The 24,722-nt window shown below is 36.1% G+C and overlaps 1 protein-coding gene across 1 annotated transcript; it reads left to right on the top strand.

The window, feature by feature from the left end:
* The first annotated feature begins 2,316 nt into the window (after window positions 1–2,316).
* LOC132302723 (DNA-directed RNA polymerase 1B, mitochondrial-like) lies at window positions 2,317–24,675 on the top strand. The gene is made up of 19 exons (XM_059799645.1): window positions 2,317–3,378; window positions 4,551–4,787; window positions 4,878–5,011; window positions 5,115–5,181; window positions 5,346–5,404; window positions 5,741–5,858; window positions 6,047–6,160; window positions 6,352–6,483; window positions 6,577–6,993; window positions 7,749–7,799; window positions 8,238–8,308; window positions 16,792–16,876; window positions 17,144–17,293; window positions 17,474–17,548; window positions 21,771–21,860; window positions 21,985–22,032; window positions 22,639–22,753; window positions 22,872–22,975; window positions 23,896–24,675. Exons 1-19 carry the CDS (start codon window positions 2,584–2,586, stop codon window positions 24,004–24,006), a joined length of 2,973 nt encoding a protein of 990 aa, XP_059655628.1. The 5' UTR covers window positions 2,317–2,583; the 3' UTR covers window positions 24,007–24,675.
* The last annotated feature ends 47 nt before the right edge of the window (window positions 24,676–24,722 follow it).

Raw genomic sequence — 24,722 nt, 5'->3', positions numbered from 1 at the left:
TCATCAAGTAACACACAGTTATTCTCTCTCTCTCTCTCTCTCTCTCTCTCTAACAGATTTTAAGGTGTAGATTGGGAATAAAACCTTGGAAAGTTTGATTTCATTTTTAGACTTATTCTCTATATATATATATATATTTTTTTTCCTTTCTTGTCTAACATGGAGTTCGAATGGTTTTTTTTTCTAGTCGGAGATGGAGATTTGATGAGTTTGTTTCAACAATTCAACAAATTACCATGATCTCTGCTATGAAATCCGATCTCCATCTCTAACCATCCTGCGCCAAGTCGAACCTGAGCCCGAGCCTACCGAATCTCCACCAAGCCGAGCTTGAGCTTGGTTAGGCCGAGTTTTGTGGAGCCTAATAACGAGCCGATCCCGAACAAGCCAAAGTTTGGCTCATTTGCAGCCCTAACACTCACACACCCATTTTGCTTCTTTAGCGAGTCAAACACTCGCCATCCACTTTGGGATTTTGCTTCTTTAGCAAGTCAAACACTCGCCATCCATTTTGGGATGTAGAAAAAATACTATTAGATTTGGTAAAAAAAAATGTAGTAAATTTAATTATAGCCTCTATTATTTTTCTCCATCCATTTTGGGATGTAGAAAAAATACTATTAGATTTGGTAAAAAAAAATGTAGTAAATTTAATTATAGCCTCTATTATTTTTCTCCATCTTATAGCGTACAAGAGAAATGTATGTGTTGATTAGAGTTAATTCTCTACTTTGTTTTGGATCAAAACTTGAAATAACCAAGCCAAATATATATATATATATATACTTTTAAGGTACATTGAACATTTCTTGAGACTTAGGCAAATTACACATAAGTAAAGCATTTAACCTTTGTTTAATATTTTCTAAAATTTGACGCTTGTGCTCAACGACACCCTTGTTGTTAATAAATATTTTTTTAAAAATGACTAAGTTGCCCTTTTTTTGTATTAAAAGAATCTAATAACCTTATATTTTGATATGAAATGACATTGAAATTCCAAGTATCAATTTTCGTACAAATTTCATATTATTATATTTTACAAAAATAAATTATTTATTTATTTTGGTTAATGACATTTGATTAGGTTTCTTTTTATGATTAAAATCACGCCCCCATCTACTTTCAAAATTGTGCATAAAATCCCACAAAAAAAAAAAAAAAAAAACCCTCCTGAAATAACAAAATTTATCAAGTTATCCCCAAATTCGTGATCTTCTCGTTAAATGGGTTGTGAAATGTCAAAATTAACTTTACTATTTAATATTAAAATAAAAGCTATTAAATCAAATTTGATTTTCAAAGCGTTTGGGAAGAAGATAATGGTATTTTTGTAATTTTAAAATAATAATTATAGCATTTAATTTAATATTAAATAGTGTTGATATGAAAATCAGCACGATCCAGAAATGACGATGTTTACTTGTAAAACAATGGAGATTATGTCACTTTGAATGGCATCGGTGGGGTGCCGACCGAGGACCCTCCGACGATTAAGTCAATGTTTGAAACCGCATAACAGAAAAATTAATTATGTATTCAATGTTCAGGAGTTTTTTTCTCATACATTGTTTAATGGCTCTCTATCGTATTTAAGGTTGTCTTGAGATCCAATTGGTTGCGTAGATGTCGATTGGAGAGATTTTGTTTATATTCCTTAACCGATCTCTCTTATTTCTCGTCAACTGAATGATAATAGCTTCCTCATTATCGTATGTTGTTACTATCCTCTTTTCCACAAAAAGAGAGTTGAAGGGAACTAATTAGTCAAGGCGACTGGTCAAACTTAGGGTTATTTTTTCCCTATCAAATGGTAAGGTCAAATTTGACATTTCATAACTCATTTAATGGGTCTATAACAAATTTTGGGATAACTAAATAAGTTTTGTTAGATTATGATGTTTTTTAATTTTACTGGGGTTTTATGTTCGATTTTGAAAATAGAGGGAGGTTTTTTTTATTTTAACCCATCTTCTTATGGTTTGAATATGTTTTTTTCCCAAAAAATAAAAAAGTAGAATAATATAATGTTTACAAGAAGGAAAAAGGGTAATAAAGTCTTTTTGTTCGACAGATCTTTTTATTAAATTAAATAAGGGTATGAAAAATAGATGAAAGTAATAAAAACTAAATGTTGTGTAATTTGTTCAAACTTTATAAGATGTCATTGTAATTTTTTCATTTATAACATTGAGTAGTTTGATTTTTATACTAGCGGTTGGGTTAACCCATATTTGAACCCGCTAACGTTTAACGGGTCAGATTGTTGAACACTACTACACTGGAAATTCGTACTAGGTTTTATGGAGGGTTTATGGCGGCTACAAACCATCTCATCATCGCCTGGCTCTTTCTCGATCTCAAGATGCTCAACCTCCCAAAATCTTCGCTCTCTCTCGCTCAGCGTGTGTAATTCTCTTCGTGCCCCTTATTTACTCTTTGCCTCTTCTCCATAAAATTTCTCGGAAAATTTGGTCTTTTTGATGTGCTGCATCATACTCTCACATTCTCCACTAATTTTCTCAGAAACCCAGTTCGCAAACTCAAATCTCCCAATAAAACAAATTTATAAACCATCCGAAAATGTGGAGAAGTTTATCCAGACAAACCCATTTGAAAAAGTTAAAATTTTCGTCCGAACCCCCTTCTTTTTTACCTCCTTATAGCTCCGCAATACTTCCTCAAGATTCAAGGTTTTCCGAGAAAACTGGGACCCAAAGCCATGTTGGTTTTTCTTACCCTGTAGTGGGTTTTCGAAGAATCGGTGTATTATTTTCTGGGAAAGATGAAATGGGTAGGCTTGCGTCTCTGAGTAATCCTTCTAGTCTTTTTGGGTTCTGTAATTATCCGAAGGGTTATGCGAGTATTGCCGAGGCCATTGCTTCGACTGAAGAAGAAGATAGTGACGAAATACAGGAATTGGTAGAGCAGATGAACAAAGAAAGCAAGGTGAAGTCCAATTTCCAGCAAGCCAATCAGCCTAAATTGGTGAATGGAATTGGGCAGGGAAAGTACTATGCGCTTCGGAGGCGGCAGGTTAAGATGGAGACAGAGGCATGGGAAGAGGCAGCCAAGGAGTACCAGGAGCTTCTGGTGGACATGTGTGAGCAAAAGCTTGCACCCAATTTGCCTTACATGAAGTCTTTGTTCCTCGGATGGTTCGAGCCTATACGGGATGCCATTGTGGCAGAGCAGAACTTGTGCAAGGAAGGGAAGAACCGGGCTGCATATGCCCCGTATTTTGATCAGTTGCCAGCTGATATGATGACTGTTATTACAATGCACAAGTTGATGGGATTATTGATGAGTGGTGGTGGACAAGGCGGTGCCAGGGTGGTTCCAGCTGCTTGCCAGATTGGTGAAGCCATTGAGCAGGAGGTGTGTTTGTTGATACTTTAGATTTTCATTTCTTCTCTATTTGTGGATGGGTCATGGAAAATGTGTAAATTGTGGCGACTCTTGTTTTTTGTGATTATTTCTAGCCATAAAGTATGTGGAAAATACTTTATAACACTGAATAGTTTGTTGCTAAAACCCTAAGACTGCAACTCATATTTAGCAACTAATTTTTAACATCAATGTATATGGTAGAAATTCAGAAGGAGAGTTCATTTGCATTTCAAAACAATAAGTTTCCTTTGGCTTATGCTATTGTCATTATTCGAGAATAGCCTCTCTTTTTCCCCCCCTACAATCTTCAATAAATATCAAGACTATTATGTAAAAACACTAACATGGTATGATATTGAATTAGCACCTGTTTCTGTTGTTTTCAACATTAGCCATCACTAACATGTTATGGCTACTTTTTGCATGTGAAATATCAATGCTTTGAAATCGATTTTAAAGGTTCGTGCAAACTTCTAATGAAGTGGGAATGTGTTCTTCTAATCGTTTGCCTGTCACTCTTGCGGGATACATGTTTGTGTTTTGTGGTGAGCGTGTCTGGCATATTTCTCTTCCCCACCGATGTTGTGTCACTTCTAACATGGGTTGTCCATACTTTTTTAATTATCTTCATAAACTAGAAATATGGCATTCAAACATGGTAAATTCAGTTCTTTTGAACTATCCCAACTTCACTCATCTTTAATGGGAAAAATTAAAAGTGGACATCAAAACATAGTATTTTTGCTTCCATATATATATATATATGTATATATATATATATATATATATATCTGTTTTTCTTTTTGATCCTCAACTTATTTTTGGTAGTGAGAATCTAACTATTCCCTTTAGCCTTTTATTATGATTCTGAATTCTGCATAATTTGGCATCTTTGATAGACGAGCTTATTCAGTGTGTGTGTGTATATATATATATCTGCAACCCATCTTTTTCATGACTGGACACTATCTTGATTCTGCCTCCTGTCTTGTCTTTGACGGCAACCTTTCTGGGCTTTGGGAATGAGCTTCTGGATCTTTGTATGCGCTTGTATTCGTTTGGAATCTGTTGTTCTTTGGTCTGAGGAGGGACATCTACTAGCCTTCATCCGTTTTTTTGATTCCTATATATATGTGTGTGTGTGTGTTTTTGTGGATCAGGTTAGGATACACAGGTTTTTGGAGAAGACAAATAAAAAGAATGCATCAATTATCATTTCTGAAGAAGGATCTGAATCATCTGATCCTGTAGCTAAAGCGAAACAGAAACTTGAAGAGCAACAGAAACTAAGGAAAAAAGTTAACATTTTGATGAAAAAGAAAAAAATGCAGCAAGTAAGAGGGATAGTGAAAGAACAGGATGATTCAAAGCCCTGGGGCCAGGATGCTCAAGTCAAGGTTATACCATTTAATTAATTATCATCATAATAGTCATAGTTGTTGCCATTGTGGGTTCAAGAGGTTTTATCCCAGTTATGTACTTTCCAGGTTGGTTGCCGTTTGATTCAGTTAATGATGGAAAAAGCTTATATACAACCTCCAGTTGATCAAATAGGAGATGGTCCACCTGATATACGCCCTGCATTTATACACACTCTTAAAACTGTCGCCAAGGAATCAAAGTGAGTAAAAGTTTCATCTCTCTCTCTCTCTCTCTCTCGTGAGAGCAGGCGCTCTTTCACTTTTAGCTATGGATAAATTTTCCCAATTCTTTTGTTTCAATAGGAATTTCAGCAGGAGATATGGGGTTATTGAATGTGACCCTCTAGTTCGAAAAGGAATGGAAAGAACTGTAAGTACAACATGCTGTTTCTTCTATTGTTCATATCACCAGTTTTTGGTTTAAATCTAGCAAGCTACCTGGACTTTAAAGTTTGAATATGCATCGCTATATTTTTTTTCCTGCACATTATCTTTGAAGAATCGGGATGATTATATTTTTTGTTGTCCAAGCAGGCTAGACACATGGTGATTCCATACATGCCAATGTTGGTGCCTCCACTAAACTGGACAGGGTATGGTATTTCAGCTTCTGTTTTTACAGTTCTTTAAGTTAGGTTTTCAAGATCCGGGCATGTTTAGTCTAGTTGAAAAGATGTGTGCTAACTTCTAATATACAGTTATCTTGAATACAGACAAGTTGATTGTTATTTAAGAAAATCCCTCTTGTTTTTTAATCCTTTTAAGGTGGAAATGATTTTATTTGGGATCATGACTGCTTCTCAAAGGTTGAACATGCTGCTTAGATATTCAAGACAAAATTATAGCTTAATTTTTTTCTTCTGGGATTATTTGGTTAGCTTATTCTTTACTGTGTTTGTATAAATTTTTTTCTTTTTATATTTTGGCAGGTATGATAGAGGAGCACATTTGTTCTTGCCATCCTATGTGATGCGCACGCATGGAGCAAGACAACAACGTGATGCAGTTAAAAGGACTCCAAAGAGACAATTAGAACCTGTTTTTAAGGTCTGGGGACCTTGGGATTAATTACTTTTAACTTTTTTCATATCGTGTGCTATTTGATTATTTCTCTTAATCCCCTTTTGTGTTAAATAGCCTTGGGGAGTTGATCTATATTTTTCATGTTTCCACTTCATGTGGAATTTGAATCTTTTGTTTGTTGCAATAACGCTGTGAATTTTTCTGTGATGCAGGCCCTTGATACACTTGGCAGTACCAAATGGAGGGTTAATAAAAGGGTACTTGGTATCATAGACAGAATATGGGCTAGTGGAGGTGGTCTTGCAGACTTAGTTGAGCGTGAAGATGTAGGTTACCTTTTCATAAGAATCCAGAATTTTTTTTTTCCTACTTTATGTTTTCGCAAAAAAAAAAAAAAAAAAAAAGAACTCGTCTTGTTCATTAAAAATTGTATAACTCCATTGTCACTTTGCAACGTCGAATTAGACATTAGGACACTGGTTTTAGTAATTATTCTTTGCAATTTTTGCCATTTTAGGTTCCTTATCCAGAGGAACCAGACACAGAAGATGAAGCAGAAATCAGGAAATGGAAATGGAAAGTTAGAGCTGTGAAGAAAGAGAACATTGAGAGGCATTCACATCGGTGTGGCACAGAACTCAAACTTGCTGTAAGATACTTTGTTAAACAAGTTCGCGTCGTGCCATGAATGTTCTGATGGATTACATATTAATGTATACATATATATTATCGTGGAGAGCAGGTTGCGCGAAAAATGAAGGATGAGGATGGCTTCTACTACCCACACAACCTTGATTTCCGTGGCCGTGCATACCCCATGCATCCATATCTGAACCATCTTGGATCTGATCTGTGCCGAGGTGCCCTGGAATTTGCTGAGGGGCGCCCTCTTGGCAAGTCAGGCTTACGATGGCTGAAGATACATTTGGCAAATCTATATGGCGGTGGAGTGGACAAGTTTTCCTATGAGGGTCGAATAGCGTTTACTGAGAATCACCTGGATGATATCTTTGATTCTGCAGACAGGCCTCTTGAAGGAACGCGCTGGTGGTTGGGTGCAGAGGATCCTTTCCAGTGCTTAGCGACATGTATTAATTTGGCTGAGGCATTGAGAAGCTCCTCTCCGGAGACTACTATTTCACATATGCCTGTGCATCAGGTATTACGGTCTGACAGTCTCAAATTTCACTCCGGGGGTATTAATCTGCAAGTGCGGTTAATTTTCTGAGGATATATATGTATGCATGCCTGTATTTATTTTTATGTGTGCGCTTGTGTATGCTCAACTACTTTGCCGCGCCTTGGATCCTAAAGTAAGGGGAAAACAAGAAAGAAATAAAGTAAATGAACCCAGCGATTTATAAACGTAAAAAGAATCTTATTAAGATTTGATCTTCTTGGTGAGGGATATCTCTGTTTCAATCACGTCTGCATGATACTGCATGCATGCACGCACGCACAAAATCAACTCAATTCAACAAGCATTGATGCCATAATTCACACAAATTCAAACATTGTTTAAGATGTGGCTCACAAAATATATGTACAGTTACCTTATGGATCCATGCTCCCACGCCATGATCTTTGGTGGCTGCCCTTTTTGACAGTCTGTTGGAATTCGGCACCATCTTCTTTTCTGTCCACAGATCAACTTTATGGCGTAGTGTTGCTACTTTTGAAGCTCAAAAAAAAAAAAAAAAAAAATCTAGTGTAACCCAGACTTCAATTTCTTACTTTCAAGTTCTTGCATTTAGATATTTTTATCCAAAACTTTTTTTGAGGTGTGTTGCTCTTCTTTCTAGGATGGTTCATGCAATGGCTTACAACCCAGACTACAATTTCTTACTTTCAAGTTCTTGCATTTAGATATTTTTATCCAAAACTTTTTTTGAGGTGTGTTGCTCTTCTTTCTAGGATGGTTCATGCAATGGCTTACAACACTATGCTGCCCTTGGAAGGGACAAGGTATGGACTTCGTTCACCCTTAAATGATATTTAGTTGTTGACTCCTGGCAATGTTGCCCCTTTTTCTGGAATGAATAACACTGGAAGATGCATCCTATTTATCTCAAGTAACAAATCTTAGTCTTCATTTCTCAAGTATGGTGGCTCGTATTCACTTATAAAAAAAACGTATGGTGGCCCTTATTCTAATGCATTTTTTAATGGTTGTTATATGAGAATAGTGCGTTAGGGCATCTGCTAAGGGGTCATAGTACTTCAAATGATTTTCCAAATAGTTTTCCCGAAGTAGCAAATTCTACTAAATCCAAATTCTACTAAATCCTTAGTTTTGTTGGCAAATTGATTCTTACCTTCCTATGCAATATTTTGTATGTGCATTTAACTGATTTTTTTTTATTATTCTGGTCATTTCTCATTTGAAATGCTCCATTTGTTCAGTTAGGAGCAGCTGCAGTCAATCTTGTTGCAGGAGAGAAGCCTGCAGATGTCTATTCAGGAATTGCTGCTAGGTAAGCTAACATTTCTAATAAGATGATTGATATTTTTTAAGGTGAGGGGGTTATTATGATTTATTTATTAATTTATTTTCTGTGTGTATGGGTGGGTGCATAGAAATGAGGTGGGATAGGAAACTGTTATGTATTGTTAATAATACTATAATTGCCATTTGCATGAGCATGCCCACTATCTTTGCCACAATCTGAGGAAACTAATTTGCAGATCTATGAAATTTTCGGGTAGAGCACCTGATTAAGTTCTCTATAAATATGCATGAGAATTGGTCTCAAATATCAGCAATAGGCGACACTCCCATCCCTGCCCTTGAGATTACTTTGACATTGATGTGTGTGGGTGGTCTCAAATATAACACTCCCATCAGAGGCAACGTTGATAGTCCCTGTCCTTGAGATTACTTTGACAGTGATGTGTGGGATATCTGGTGTCTGATATGAATTTGCGGATACATCAAGGCCCACATCATTAATAATTGCCTGGAGCTCATGATATTAGGATTACCTTTTTAAAATATACCTACTACTTATACATAACTGGAAGTGCTTGGAAAGCTAAATTATGAAGCAGTGGGCTAAGAAGCATTGTTATGGATATGGGACATGGAAACAACACGACACGGACATAGCGACAGTGCAAATCCTAAAAAATTAAGACAAACAAGGCGGGGACATGACAAATAATAAATATATATTTTTATATATATGATCATATATTATAAGAATCTAATATTATTTTTCATCAACCTGTGAATCAAAAGCCCACAAATCACAATAACTAATGAGCTACTACAATAATTCTCACTTAAGAGAGAAAAAAGAAAGAGTGGGAATGGGCTGGAGTAGAACTGCTAAACTCCCTTTATAAATTTTTCATGACTAAAACACAAAATTAAACAGAAGATTGTACTTGTAGATAGAAAGAAAGATGACTCTGTTAGGGAGAAGGAGAGAGAATCAGTTAAAAGAAAAGAAAAAAACAAAGAATAAGGGAGAATTTTGGTTTTGTTGAGGCAAAAAATTGGGCTTTGTTGATAATAAAAGAGAGAATGTGTAAGGGAGGAAAAGGGTTTGTGATGGAAAGTGGACAAAAAGAAACGAAAAATAGAGACAGATAAGGAGGAGGCTTGCTGGCAGCCAACTAGCCAAGCTTTAATGATTGGTCGTAGTGAATTCGATGGCTTGATTGCAAGAGAGAGCAAGACTCTTCTATTTGCTCTTCTTGATCTTTTACAAATTTTAAAGTAAATTGCTTGATAAATTTTAAAAACAAAAAAAAAATCTATTTTTTTTTTTTTTTAATTTTTTTTTTTGGCCTCTGTATTATTGAAACTTCTCGAAAATGGTCACATCCTTTCTAATTTAATCCTTTTTTTTAAACTTTCTAGAGAATTTCCTTTTATTTGCTGCTTGTTCGTGATGTGTCTACCTTGTGTCCATTGTGAGATGTTTTTTTGGCATTGTCCGACACATGTTAGTTCATGTCCAATGCATGTCTGTGTCTGACACGGATACTTCAACTTTTTTGGCCTGTCGTGCATTCTAATTGGTGAATGTGTGCTCCTCTTCCATCTCATTTGTGGAAGTTTGAATCTGAGTCTCTTTGCATACATGTAAAAGTTAATCTTCACATAGAAAAAAGGGTTAATTTCACTGACACCTCCTCAGGTTTTGCCAAATATCACTCTCAAACATCTTTCGAAAATAACTATCTTTTAGGTCCATTTTTACTTTTCCGTCACAGTTTCCGCATGTACCTCTTGTTTTGGATTGTGGTGGTTTGAGGTCTAGACGCACTCCTTTTAGATTCGAAAACATGTGGCTTAGATCTGAAGACTTTCAAGGGAAGGTTCAGTCTTGGTGGCAAAAAGGGTCTTTCACAGGCTCTGCTAGTTATGTGTTAACTAGAAAGCTTCAGTTTCTTAAAACTGAGCTTAAGAGATGGAATAAAGAAGTTTTTGGGAATCTTGAATGGAAAAAGAATAGAGCCCTTGCTGATATTGCTGAGCTTGATCGTTTAGCTGAGGTGGGACAGAGTAGGGAGTCTTTACGCTCTCAAAGAGCCTCTTGTCAAGCGGTTTTTGCTGAGATTGCTCATATGGAGGAGATTTCGTGGCGTCAAAAGTCTCGGGCTTTGTGGTTAAAAGATGGTGATCGGAATACAAAATTCTTTCATAGACTAGCCAATGCTCACAGAAGGTGTAATCATATCGGACGTATTCGGGTTAATGGTTCTGATTTGTGGAGAGAAGAAGATGTGCGCGGAGGAATTGCTTCTTTTTATCAGCAGCTTTACACTGAAACTTTGGATCGAAGACCTACTCTTGATGGTCTTCCATTTAATACTATTTCTGCGTTGGATAGGGATAGTATTGAGATTCCATTCACGGAAGAGGAAGTGCTTAAGGCACTTTCTAGTTGCAACGGGGACAAAGTACCAGGGCCAGACGGATTTACTATGCGCTTTTTTAAGGAGAGTTGGGAGGTGGTGCGAGAGGAGGTGATGAGCACTTTTCAGGATTTTTATTCTCATGGCACATTTGAAAAATCTTTGAGTGCATCTTTTATTGCTCTCATCCCTAAAAAGGGCGGTGCATCTGATATCAAGGATTTTCGGCCAATTAGCTTAATCGGATGTATGTATAAGCTTATTGCCAAGGTTCTTGTCTCCAGGATGAGTAAAGTGTTGGATGGTCTTATCTCAGAATCGCAGAACGCTTTTGTTGGTGGAAGGCAGATTTTGGATTCTGTTCTTATTGTTGGGGAATGTGTTGACTCTAGATTAAGAAGTGGGGTTCCTGGCGTTTTGTGTAAGCTTGATATCGAGAAAGCTTATGATCATGTTAATTGGAAGTTTGTTTTGTATCTTCTTCGGAGGATGGGATTTGGTGATAGATGGATAAAATGGATTGACACTTGTATCTCATCAGTTATGTTTTCTGTTCTTGTGAATGGCTCTCCTGCGGGTTTTTTTGCTAGCTCACGTGGTCTGCGACAAGGTGATCCATTATCTTCTTTTCTTTTTCTCATCGTTATGGAAGGTCTGACTAGATTAATGAGAAAAGCGGAAGATTTGGGTTACATTAGGGGGTTCAGAGTTGGCAGAGATGTTGATCATCAGATCCAGATTTCCCATCTTTTATTTGCTGATGATACTTTGGTATTTTGTGATGCTGATATTTCTCAACTCAGATATCTGAGGTGCACTCTTGCTTGCTTCCAAGCAGTTTCTGGGCTTAAGATTAATGTCGGAAAGAGTGTGCTTGTTCCAGTGGGGGATGTTCAAGATATTTCCTCCTTAGCTGCTATTTTAGGGTGCGGAGTTGGTTCTTTTCCTCTTCCTTATTTAGGATTGCCTTTGGGAGTTTCTTCTACTCTGGTTGGGAATTGGGATTCAGTGATTAATAGATATGAGAAAAGATTAGCAGGATGGAAAAAGCAGTATCTATCTAAGGGTGGGAAAGTCACACTTATAAAGAGTACTCTTTCATCCCTTCCTATCTATTTTTTTATCTTTGTTTCAAATTCCATGTTCTGTTGCTGATAGAATTGAAAAAATTCAGAGGGATTTTCTGTGGGGTGGAAGGGGAGAGGAGTTTAAGTATCATCTTGTTAATTGGGATCAAGTTTGCCAACCATTGAGATTCGGAGGGTTAGGCATTCGAAAAATTGTTCCTTTTAATTGTGCTCTCTTAGGAAAGTGGTTATGGCGATTTGGAAGGGAACGACATCGTCAATGGAGAAGAGTTGTCTAGTGTCGTTTTGGTGAGGGGAGTGGGGGTTGGTCATCTCTTCCAGTCACTATTACGGGAGGCGTTGGTTTGTGGAAATTTATTCGGAAGGGATGGGATGTCTTCTCTACTCTTATTAGATTCAAAGTTCGTAATGGCAGGCATGTTCGTTTTTGGGAGGATCTTTGGTGTGGCGACCAGTTGCTTTCACACTCATTTCCTAGGCTTTATAGCATTGCAACTATTAAGCATGTTTTCGTGATTGATTGTTATCATCTTGATAACAATGGAGTTACGTGGGATGTGCGGTTTAGGCGGTCTTTTCAGGATTGGGAAATGGAGGAAGTCTCTGCTTTTTTGGATATTTTGTATAGGCAGAAGGATATTGGTAGAGGGTGTGATGATATTTTGTGGGTTCCTTTGGCTCATGGTCGGTATGATGTCCGCTCTATGTTTATTCATTTATCCAATTTTGTTGGTTCTGAGTTTCCTTGGAAGTCCGTGTGGTGCTCTAAAGCCCCTCTTCGAATCGCGTTCTTCGTTTGGACAGCTACATTGGGGAAGATTTTGACTTTGGACAATTTGAGAAAGAGAGGCAACATCATTGTTAATTGGTGTTGTTTATGCAAAGATGATAGTGTATCCGTGGATCACATTCTTTTGCATTGTCCTGTGGCGTTTGGTTGTTGGAGTTTTATTTTCAGCATATTCGGCATTTTTTGGGTAATGCCTAAGCACTCCTCTCAATTGATTAACGCTTGGAAAAGCTGTCCTGTTAAGAAACAAGCTCGTGCTTATTGGAAGATTGTTCCTCATTGTGTCTGGTGGTGTTTGTGGCGTGAGAGAAATAACAGATCCTTTGAAGGAAAAGAATCGTCCTTAGCTAATTTAAAAATTCATATTCTTCGTTCTTTATTCTTTTATGTTAGAGGAAGTACATGCTCCTCGATTGATGATTTCTTTGATCTCTTGGATTCTATTGGTCCTTAGATCTTTTCTCTTGTATTAGGGATGCGTTCCCCTTTTGAACGTTTTTCTAATATATTTTTACTTATCAAAAAAAAAAAAAAACAAACATGGGAAAATACAACTTTATCCCTAATTTTTTAATCACATTTATTCCAAAAATATCATATTAATTAAAAGACAATTATACCCCTTACAATTATGCTCCTCTGGACGGCAGCCTTGGAGGCATCCATCGAATCGAGATATTCTTGGCAAAGAATAGATCAGGAACGACACTTAATCTAATTGATGCTTATCATCATCACAAACAAGAATCTAATCACAAAATTCTCCACCCCACAAACAAAATCCCTAACTTCATCATCTCTCTCCGACGATGTCAACGCCCTCTTCGAATGAGACAAATCAGATCATTAGGTAGATGGTGTTGTTGGTTGTGGCGGTGGTTCCAAAAATTGAGACTTTTCTGGTGGTGTTTTGAGTGTTGCAGAAGAGAGAGATAGTGTATAAAGAAAGTGGTGGTTGGTGGTTGGCGATAATGGGTGGTGGTGGTGGTGCCGCCGGCGACTGTGGTTACATAACCCAAACCCAGTTTTGTTTTTAGATATGTTAAGGAAAATGATATATTTTTCAAATTTGGAATAACCAAAACAAAATTTTGATTAGAAGTGAGGAACACGACCTCCAATCCAGTCCCCAAACACTTTAATTGATTATTTTGTTTGCATATTGATGTGTATGATAGAGAGAGAAAGAGATGAAGATGAATTAGGAATATAGAAAAAATAACCGGGTTGGAAGCAGTGGTGTGGTTCACAACAGCAACTTCAGGTGACAGAAGCGGCAACATGGTTTAAGGCGACGTCGAGATAGTGACGGTAGGGTGGATGATTTAGGGCTTGATTTATGAACGATTTATAGATAATATGGGTTACAATTGGTTTTGGGAGCTCTGCGATCCATTGATGGATCTGAATTACCAGAGAAGAGGTAGCGTCGAGAGCAATCCTGTAGGTTTCACATACCAAGAAATCAATGGACTATCTTATTTGCAGATGCTTCCAATTAAAGGTTCAAACCAAAATTCCTAGGATTTTATCGTAACTGTAATCTAGTTTGTTCAAATTGGGTTTATAGTATATCCATTAATTGGGTTAATAATTTCAGGCCTGAGAACAAGACGTAGGACCTTCAAATCGGAATATATGGAGTTTTACAGCATATGATGATATATATATATATAAGAAAAAAATAAAGATATATAATATAATATGTAAATTTACAAAATAGTTAAGGATTAAAATTGATTTAAAAGGTCTATCTTGAATCTTCAAAAATATGTGAAGTACTCACGTTGAACATGACTCTGGCATAGGAATGGGCATGGATACATATCCGGCATGTCTATTGTTGGACATGTGACCAGCTGGATGTGGTAGTATTATGTTCAATTTTTTTTTTTAAAAGGCCACATAAGACATTTTAATGCAAATAAAATGCTAAAGGTTAGGTTCTTATCCGATCAACCCCTCCTAACACCCTTGATTAACGGGAACCACCCGGAGTAATGAGCCTTTACAAGAAATTCTAATATGTTCCTTTGTTATATGGTTACTTCAAAATGGGCAACATATTTGTTTGAAAACACGGCGTTAAAAAAATACACCATATTTGTATGAGAAAAAAAGAAGAGACACTAAATACTTTGGCTATTTTTTTTGTGGGCCAAGTCCTTGAATTTTGGGATCTGATGAGAAATTGGCATTTGAACACATGCCTAACATGTAACCAACTGGACGTGGTAGTATTTTGAACATTTATTTTTAAAATTCCACAGAAGACATTTTAATGCAAATAAAATGCTAAAGGTTAGGTTCTTATCCAATCTACCCCTCCTAGTACCCTTGATTACTGGGAACCCCCCGGAGTAATAACCCTTTACAAGAAATTCTAATATGTTCCTAATGTATTTGTTTGAAAACACGATGTCATATAAATACACCAAATTTCTATGAGAAGAAAAGAAGAGACAATAAATACTTTGGCTATTTTTTTTGTGGCCCAAATCCTTGAATTTTGGGATCTGATGAGCAATTGGCATTTGAACACATGCCTAAATGGCACATGTACGCATTCCATGTAGCAGAGGTAAAGGTAGACATTAGAAGGGGTCCAGTGATGAGAAACAATATATTGGAAATTTAATTTGTAGTCTTGAGAAAAATCCTCCTCCATGGACAGGTAAATCACATAAAGGATTGGCTGTAGGTTTTAGCTTCTTTTGTGAAATAAAGTATCCGTTATTCGGGGAAAGCTGCAGAGAAAGCAGATTAGATTTTCTTAAAAGATTTAGAAAACCATAACAAAATGGGCAGCAAGAAATACTAGACATACAAAGCATCATAAAAGAAATACAACTATCAGTTACCCCCAGAAATAACATGGGAAATTATTAGAAGGGGTCTAGTGATGAGAAACAATATATTGGAAATTTAATTTATAGTCTTGAGAAAATCCACCTCCATGGACAGGGAAATCACATAAGCAACAGATGATTGGCTGTAGGTTTTAGCTTCTTTTGTGAAATAAAGTATCCGTTATTTGGGGAAAGCTGCAGAGAAAGCAGATTAGATTTTCTTAAAAGATTTAGAAAACGATAACAAAATGGGCTGCAAGAAATGCTAGACATATAAAGCATCATAAAAGAAATACCACTATCAGAGGTAAAGGTAGACATTAGAAGGGGTCCGGTGATGAGAAACAATATATTGGAAATTTAATTTAGTCTTGAGAAAAATTCTCCTCCATGGACAGGGAAATCACATAAGCAACAGAGGATTGGCTGTAGGTTTTAGCTTCTTTTGTGAAATAAAGTATCCGTTATTTGGGGAAAGCTAGATTTTCTTAAAAGATTTAGAAAACGATAACAAAATGGGCAGCAAGAAATGCTAGACATATAAAGCATCATAAAAGAAATACCCCTATCAGAGGTAAAGGTAGACATTAGAAGGGGTCCAGTGATGAGAAACAATATATTGGACATTTAATTTATAGTCTTGGGAAAAATCCTCCTCCATGGACAGGGAAATCACATAAGCAACAGAGGATTGGCTGTAGTTTTTAGCTTCTTTTGTGAAATAAAGTATCTGTTATTTGGGGAAAGCTGCAGAGAAAGCAGATTAGATTTTCTTAAAAGATTTAGAAAACCATAACAAAATGGGCAGCAAGAAATGCTAGACATACAAAGCATCATAAAAGAAATACCACTATCAGTTCCCCCCAGAAATAACATGGGAAATCATTCCGAATTAAATCTCAAGTTTGATCTGGTTTGTCTTCTGTATTTTGGCTGAAGTACAGATGATCATATTGGAACTTCATTAGTGATTAAGTATGTAGTCAAATAGCGCATATATTTTTCACTCGCTATAGAAATTTCATTAAGTTTTTAAAGTTCTTGTTTTGTTGCATTTCATACTGTTGCCTCTAAAACCTGGCTGAGATGATGAGGTAAATCCTTGTTCATGTACTTTGAAACAACAATTCTATAATTGAACTGATTGTTGCCATACTCCAAAATCTAGTAAAAATGGAATTAGTTTATATTTGACTTATGTGAATGTAGGCAAATATAATTATAATTCCCAATTTTTGATTGTATTTAGTTGCCCAAGTGGTTCAAAATTGTTACCATCCAGGTTACTCCTGGTACAAGCTAGTGAATTTTGCCTGAAATGTAGATCATCTCTGATACGTTGGAATTTTTATGTTGCAATGCAGAGTTCTTGATATCATGCGGAGAGATGCAGAGAAAGATCCTGCAACTGATCCTAATGTATTACGTGCCAGGCTATTAATCAATCAGGTTTCATTTTTCTCATGTTCTTTTAATTTAAATGGTGTTATCATATTAATAAGATAGCAAAACTGAACTAGTTGCGTGATACTTGTGTTTCCTTTGTTAGGGCCACAATAATTCTTTAGCTTTTCCAATGATTCAGCCAATTCATTTATGTTTTATAGAAAATTTGGTAGCTCTGCCTTCCTCTCGTCAGAATTCTTTTCCTGCTTATACCTGCAGGCATCTGATTGATGTTGTATCACTAATACCTTTATAATTATGATTCCTCAGGTGGACAGGAAATTGGTTAAGCAAACAGTGATGACATCAGTATACGGTGTCACTTATGTTGGTGCCCGTGACCAAATCAGCAAGAGGCTCAAGGAACGTTGTGCTATTGATGATAGTCAGCTGTTTGGCGCATCTTGTTATACAGCAAAAGTAAGAACACATAGCTGCTGTATTCTGCAGCTTTCTTGAGTTTGCTTTTATCTCTGATAAAATAACTATAGTTACACAATGTTGAGAAAATGATTGATCACTATGAAATTATCTTTCTCCATTTGTGTGGACACATGTTAATGAAGGTTTGAGCTTAATTATATTCCATTGAATGAGCAGATCACCTTGACTGCCTTGGGAGAAATGTTTGAATCTGCACGAAGTATCATGGGTTGGCTTGGTGACTGTGCAAAGGTGTGTTTCATTTTAACTTGTGATTTTATCATAGTAAAATACATTTGTCCAGACTCTACTATCAATAACTGCATGGGCAGTTCATGTGCGTGGATTAGGGGTTTTAATATACTGTATTATAGGTTACCTATGGAGGTTATGGAAATAAAAATCCTGAACTGATGATTGTATTAAATGAATGTATGCCTCCTAGTATAGTTTATCATTCATTTTAAATAGTTCTATAATATGGTTTGTTCTGATATTTCTATTTGCTTCCTATTGGACATAGTGTTCTTTAGTAAAATTTTACAAAGTCCCCATGCATCTTTATCCCCGAGACTATAAACTATGGTTCACAGTTGCAGCCCTAGACTTGGACGCAGACTTGGTGTAATAGAATCAGGCTCATATCGGCGTAATGCAATGGAATCGGTTATTGCAGTCGTGAATTATTTTTGACCTTGCACATCAGGATCAAAATGTACTGATACGCAACTATATAAAATCTAATTCGCTAAAGATGATTAGTTAGTGGAATTTAGTGAATTTTTTAAGACCATTTAACATGAGTAATAACCAATTTATGAAAATGATATAAAATTAGAAATTAATGACAAAATAAAATTAATTATGAAATAAATGAATATTAATCGTACCATATATAACATGTGAGAATTAAAAAACAGAAAACAAAATTAAAAAAAAAAAATCAAAAAATCAAAATGAATTAAAAATATCATTTTTTCTACATTTAAATCAATTAAGCCTAAAATATGTGTGATTTTATGGTAAAAATATAAAATAAATTAGGCACATAATATGTAATTTGTAATAATTAACTAGCTAAAGGGTCTTTATTCAATAAATACGAAAGGAGTCCTAAATAGGACGAGATGATGGGTGGATGGGTGGCAGGAGCACTCCGCTACTCACAAAAGGTGCCAGGTTCAAACTTCAGGGAAGTTTATTTTTTATTTTCAGACCACTAGCAAGTGCGGTCAAATTTTGACCGTCAACTTAGGGAATGATGACTGAAGATTCCGCAATTTAGTGGCCGCTAAGCACCAGAATTGGCCAGTTTGCGGCCAAACTGGGCGGTTCTTGTGTGGATATGAATACCAACCGGTATATCGGTGAACTGGTCTAACGGTGGCTCATAAATCCATTGCGAACTGGCCAATTTTACTGAACCAATGCTACAGACCATTCATAATTATTATTTTTCAGTCTTCTTCTTCTTCTTATTATTTGGTAAAGACCATTTATAATTACTTCTATAACATAGAAATCACTTGGTTGTTTTGATCAAAGCATTATAATGATGAAATTGTATATGTAATTGCGGATAGTGGTAAACATTGTTGCTGTTGAACTTTGAGTGTTGAGAATTCCGTGCTGCAATTACAGTCCAAACTTTTGTCACCCTATGAGCAGATAACTGGGCTACCCGTTTTCTTTTTGCAGTATTCCCACGACAACAAATTATAACCGCAAATTAGTTATCTAATAAAGTTCACTTTTATGATTTCAAATTTAAAATTTCTACTCCTGGATTCATACATTATATTGTTTTAGGTGGAAACAACTAAAGCTTTGTTGTTTAGGCATTCGGGAATCAGAACCAACATGCAATGCCTTCAGAGTAGAGAATTTAAGGCTATTTGCTTTGATGTCATTTTCTCTCGCACTGAAAAAAAAAAATCTCTTACACTGGAGGGAGGTTGATTGATTTAGGTTTCATAGCCAATAAATTGTGCACTTTGATAGTTTTGTTTTGTGATTTATATGGAAAAAATGAGGGACTTTTGAGGTCCAAGACAACTCTGGGTTAGGAAGTTTGTGACATGTGTTCTTTCTTTTTCCTTATTTACTATCATTGTAATATACATGTATTATTGTGGGTTCGCTTGTGGGAAAATTATGGTTTAGTCCCATGTTTGCATGTAAATAGGGTTTTCTGGTGGTAGGAATTGGTTTTCACATTGACTGAAGTTTTCTGGTGGTAGGGTTTTCAAAGTCTTCTTAATATGGCTGACTGAACTGTGGAACTTAAGGAAAAATTTCTAGGTCCAGGTTGGGTAAAGAAGATGAAGACCCTTTTGTTGGTTGAGATGTCACTGGGGTACATTTTTCTAAATTTTGTGGAGGTCTTGGTGATGGTCCTTTGTTCCTGAGGTTTCAAGACTGGGTACATTATGTACCACACACTATGTTTTGGACAAATTCAAGGTCTGTAAGCTGGTTGAGTATTCAACACAGCTACTCGAATGCCCTTGTTGCCCCTTACAAGAACCACTGCGGGGACCTGGAGGGGTGGGAAGGAGTGGGGGGTGGGTATAAGGAAGAAGTAGGACAAATTTGAGGAACAATATGCTGCAAGCTAATGATGACACAGTTCACAATTGATGTAGAACATAACTAAAGAGTTTGTTTAGGCTAATTTGAACCAGTTTTTTGAGGCTGAAAATGCCGGTAAAGATGCTGAATATCAAGGTTGGAGTGTGGTGGAGTAGGTTTTCCGAGATCATGAAGGCATTATCTTGAAGGTTGCAGCTCTGAGTTTCCCATCTTCTGATGCATGCATGTCTGAAGCAATTACTTTGAAGAAAGCTGTAATTATGTCCTTGGAGTTTGGCTTCTCACGGGTTTGCTTTGAGGGTGATTCTTTGATTGTTAGCAATGTAGTCTCCAATAAGAGCAAGGGTCCAGTTTAAATCCAAAATTTAGTAGCAGACATTTTAGAGCATCTTTATGCATTACACAATTTTCTGTTAGCCACTCTCTAAGAGGGGCTAATATATGCTGTGGCTCATGAAGTTGCTAAGTATGCTTCTAGATCAGTCATTGGTATGGATAGGGTTTTGGATTGTATTCCTTTAGACATCCAATCTGCTGCTGACAAAGATTGAACTCTGTTTTCATCTTAATATATGTTTGTTTTTCCAGGAAAAAAAAACATAGATCTGGTTCTGGTTGTTTTGAAGGCTTAAAAATGCAGAAAAATGGAAGAGAAGAACAAATAGAGAAACTGATTGATTCCTAAGGTCCCTTATATGTTACATGTGGGGTTTGAATTGCATCACACAATCCAGAAATAGCATAACTGCTAGAAAATTTCTCTAAAGGGCTTTCTACTTCTAATAGGTCTTGGACTCCTTATTAGAAATTAGGACACTTCGAATAGTAAACCTTACTGAATCATACAGATAATTATTCAATATTCTAATCTGGTCATATTAGTGTACAGATAGTTATTCAATATCTAATCTGTTCCATAATATGACCCATTGACCCTCCTACAATCCACGTCCAACTAATTTTGAGATTACAAAAATACATTTAAATCAAAAACATTAGTAAGATAAATAAAATTATACTAGAAGTGAACTAGTATAATACAAATAAAACATAAAATATGGCTTGACGCAGTCTAAACTTTATTCTAAGAGATCCCCAGTGGTTCTTGGCTTGACATTGACCAAATTCTGAAGTTTCTCTTGTTGAATTTGCTTTTTTTTGAACTTCTTACGGACTGCATATCTTTGGTAATTGTTCAAAGAAACTGACATCCAAGCTCATAGTTCTATTGTTCAAGTTTGGACCCATTGGTCTTGTCAACTTTTTAGTTGTCCTTTGCTAGTCAAATTAGCTTTGAGAGATCAATGACGCATTCTAATCTTCACTTTCTCGAGGCCTTGTGAATTATGATTGCGGGTTGGTGACTAAAGCATTGCAATGACCTTGTCACATTTTTGTTTTAATTTCAATGTAATGCATGTGTTCGTCAACCTTAATCACACTAGTTTGGCCCTCTTGCACGGTAGCACTCGTCTTTTAACTTCATGTTTGTTGAAATGTAAAATCATTCTTTTATCTGAGGTTTTGGATACAATGTCTAACTTATTGACCATGGATACCTTTGGCATGCCTGACCCATAAATATTGCAATGACCTTGTCACATTTTTTTTCCCAATCTCAATGTATGCATGAATTCGTCGACCTTAAGCACACTGGTTTAGCCCTTTTGAACTGTAGCACTCTTGTCTATTAACCTTCTTGTTTATTGAAATGTTGTATTATAGTTGTTTTATCTGATGAGGTTATGGATACAATGTCAAACTTTTTGACCCTTGGGATCATCATTAAGTAGCCTTCATTCTTTTTATTTTTTGCTTCTTTTATATTTGCATCTGGTGGTGTTCATTTACTTTGGTGATGGCTAAAATTAAACATGCACAGGTTATAGCTACGGAGAATCAATCAGTAAGGTGGACTACTCCCCTTGGACTTCCTGTTGTACAACCGTACCACAAATTAGGAAGGCATATTGTAATGTTCTAAGACATTCAAACTTCAGAAAATTCAGTATCTATATTCCAATACTATCTTCTCAATGGAATACAAAACCCTTTTTGTTTCTTTTTCATTAATTTGCTTGTTGAATTGGATGCAGATCAAGACATCTCTTCAGGTGTTGACACTACAACGAGAAACTGATAAGGTGTTTCCCCCCTTTCTTTTATCCCTTTTTGCTTTATTGGTCTTACTGGTTAAGAGGCTATAAATTTGCTGTAATTTGTAGAGATGTGATGAAATTTGCTCTCATTTTGCTTACATGTTTCCTTCCGTACTTTTTTTTGGATGAATTACCCCGACCTTCCATGAGGTTTGTGCTTTTTACCCTTTAGATTAAACATTTTGAAAAATCACTCTGACCTCCCCTATCAGTTTTAGAACCGTTGACTGACACAAACAGATAAAGCATATTAACTATGTTACCCTATTGCATAAGCATCAAAATTACTGATGTTTTACTGATGTAATGAAGAGATTTTTGAAATTGCAACTTTACCCCTGATTGACCATAATTTTGACCAAACCTCTAGGGAGGTTAGGGAATTTTTCGTGTGTAAATTATTGGATATTTTGCATTGTAAAATTATTGGAAATATCCAATTATCAGTGAAGTTTTTGAGTTGTGATCTTTTCATTATATTATAAGCCCATCTTTCATTTCATAACATTCTCCATAGTCGTCAGCATCATTGTGAAGCCTTTCAAGCACCAAATCTCAACACTTTGTTCCCCTGTTTTTAACTTTTTATAGGTCTTGGTTAAGCGGCAGAAATCAGCATTTCCTCCAAATTTTGTTCACTCACTTGATGGTTCCCACATGATGATGACTGCTATCGCCTGTAAAGAAGCAGGCTTAAATTTTGCAGGTTTTGTAGTGCTCTCTCTCTCTCTCTCTCTGTGGGGGTGTGCTTGTGCTTGTGCACACAAGGTATGCCAGACTCGCCAGTACTTCTAACTATTTTGAGCCCAATATCTGATTTACAGGAGTCCATGATTCATACTGGACACATGCATGTGATGTTGACAAAATGAATGGGATACTCCGAGAAAAGTTTGTCGAACTCTATGAGGCACCCATTCTTGAGAATGTAAGTAGCTGTATTTTTACCTTCTTCAATGTAGAAAGCCCACCCACTTCAGTATAATTTATTGTTTGCTTTGTTTATGGTGCCTACACTAAGTTTGCCTGAATATCTTTGACGCCGTAATCCACTCAACAGGAAAGAAAAATAAATTTTAGTAATTTAAAAGGGTTATTACCCAGTGTAGTCTCCGTTAGATGAGAGGGTATTAGGAGAGTGATAGACCTATCCCTTGGCATATTTGCACAAAGTGGCTGCTCACAAAATTCAGACCCTTGTTCTCATGCTTGACAATTTAATGATTGTTCTTTTGTTTCATAAAAATCATTTCTATACACTTTGACAGACAGCTTATCGTTCAGTTGGTTCCTGTAGGCTAAGTTTAATCTAGAAAAGAGTTTTCTCGAGGATTCATGTCGAAGTTATTTTCCTCTGCATTTTAATAGCATGGGGATAAGTGGGACATGTGAAAGTATAATGGTTACTCTTTGAACTTAGAAGCCCTTTTATGTTATGAATTTCTTAAAAAAACGATTTAAGTTGCATCAAACAAAGCCCCATGTTTCTATCCATAGGAAACAAAAATAAACAATAAATTGAACTAGTAAATTCTTTTCTATTTTAAGTGAAATTCACCCCTACTTCCTAGATATTTATTGTTCTTTTTATTTGAGAGATTATATAAACATTTTTGCAATAGTTTGATATCTTAATTTTCTTAAGTTCTTTTTGGTAGGTATGTAGATTCATATAAGTTTCTATTAATTAATATAAACACCAATTATTTATATATTTTTTATACTGAGTGTTGTACTTATTAATGGTCATGACCTTGAATTTTTGAAGTTCAGAAATATTTTGAACTGAGAATCTGCATTTAGAAGGTTATAAGATTATTAACTTCTTTGATTGTTGCTTTTGTGCAGTTGTTAGAGAGCTTTCAGAAGTCCTTCCCTACATTGAAGTTCCCTCCCTTACCAGAGCGAGGGGACTTTGATTTAAAAGAGGTGGTGGAGTCTACCTACTTCTTCAATTAACTTGAGAAGATGCTTCATTTTAGCAGTTGTGTTGCATCTCCGCCTCCGTCATTCAATGACCAAGTGAATGCAATATTTGTATTCTTTGATTCAATGGCAATATAAATGGCAAATCCTCCATCGCTATATATATTAGTAAAGGTGAAAGAGAGAAGGGAATCCAACTTAGAAAGTTGCTGCCCTCCATTTTGTACATAAGTAGAAATATGTGTTCAACGGTTCAACCATTAGATACTGGTTATTCCCTTTCAAATCTGCATATTGCGGACTCAGTTCCATGCTCTGGGCTATATTCTAGTCGATAGGGTTTGAGATGATAGGGGTGGCCCTCGTTTGGTGCAACGCCCTTGCAGCAGGAAAAGACAGTTGTAATGCACAAGATGTGGCAGCAGCCGGAACAGTAAATAGAGGAAAATGAAGTTTCAGCAGCTAGTCAATTGATTGAAGCACTGCAGCCATTGTGGACTTGTTCAAGAAAACTGCAGAGAGAGAGAGAGAGATAGCAAAGTAGATGTTGGCTTGTGTTCTTGTAATACTTCATTTTTACCTTTGTACCATTTGTTTAGCGGGACGTGGACATTTTGTTTAGGGATTTGTTGAGGCTTTTCTATTTCCTACTACAATATTTGTTTGGATGTCCTGAATTAATAAAATAAAATTTTATAGTGATATGAAAGAGATAAAACTAAAGTTGATAATTTGAAGACCTCTGAGCT

This window comes from Cornus florida, unplaced genomic scaffold (assembly GCF_030987335.1).
Source record: "Cornus florida cultivar Cherokee Brave unplaced genomic scaffold, ASM3098733v1 CherokeeBrave_3.0.0_Hap2_Chr04, whole genome shotgun sequence".
In the NCBI taxonomy this organism is placed as follows: domain Eukaryota; kingdom Viridiplantae; phylum Streptophyta; class Magnoliopsida; order Cornales; family Cornaceae; genus Cornus; species Cornus florida.
The sequence above is the reverse complement of the archived record's forward strand: the minus strand, read 5'-3'. Positions and strand labels throughout refer to the sequence as shown.

Coding starts and splice junctions, on each gene's coding strand:
- LOC132302723 (XM_059799645.1), top strand. CDS start 2,584: ATGTGGAGAAGTTTATCCAGACAAACCCATTTGAAAAAGTTAAAATTT. Junction 7,800..8,237: donor CTGCCCTTGGAAGGGACAAG/GTATGGACTTCG, acceptor CCATTTGTTCAG/TTAGGAGCAGCTGCAGTCAA. Junction 17,294..17,473: donor CATCTTGTTATACAGCAAAA/GTAAGAACACAT, acceptor TTGAATGAGCAG/ATCACCTTGACTGCCTTGGG.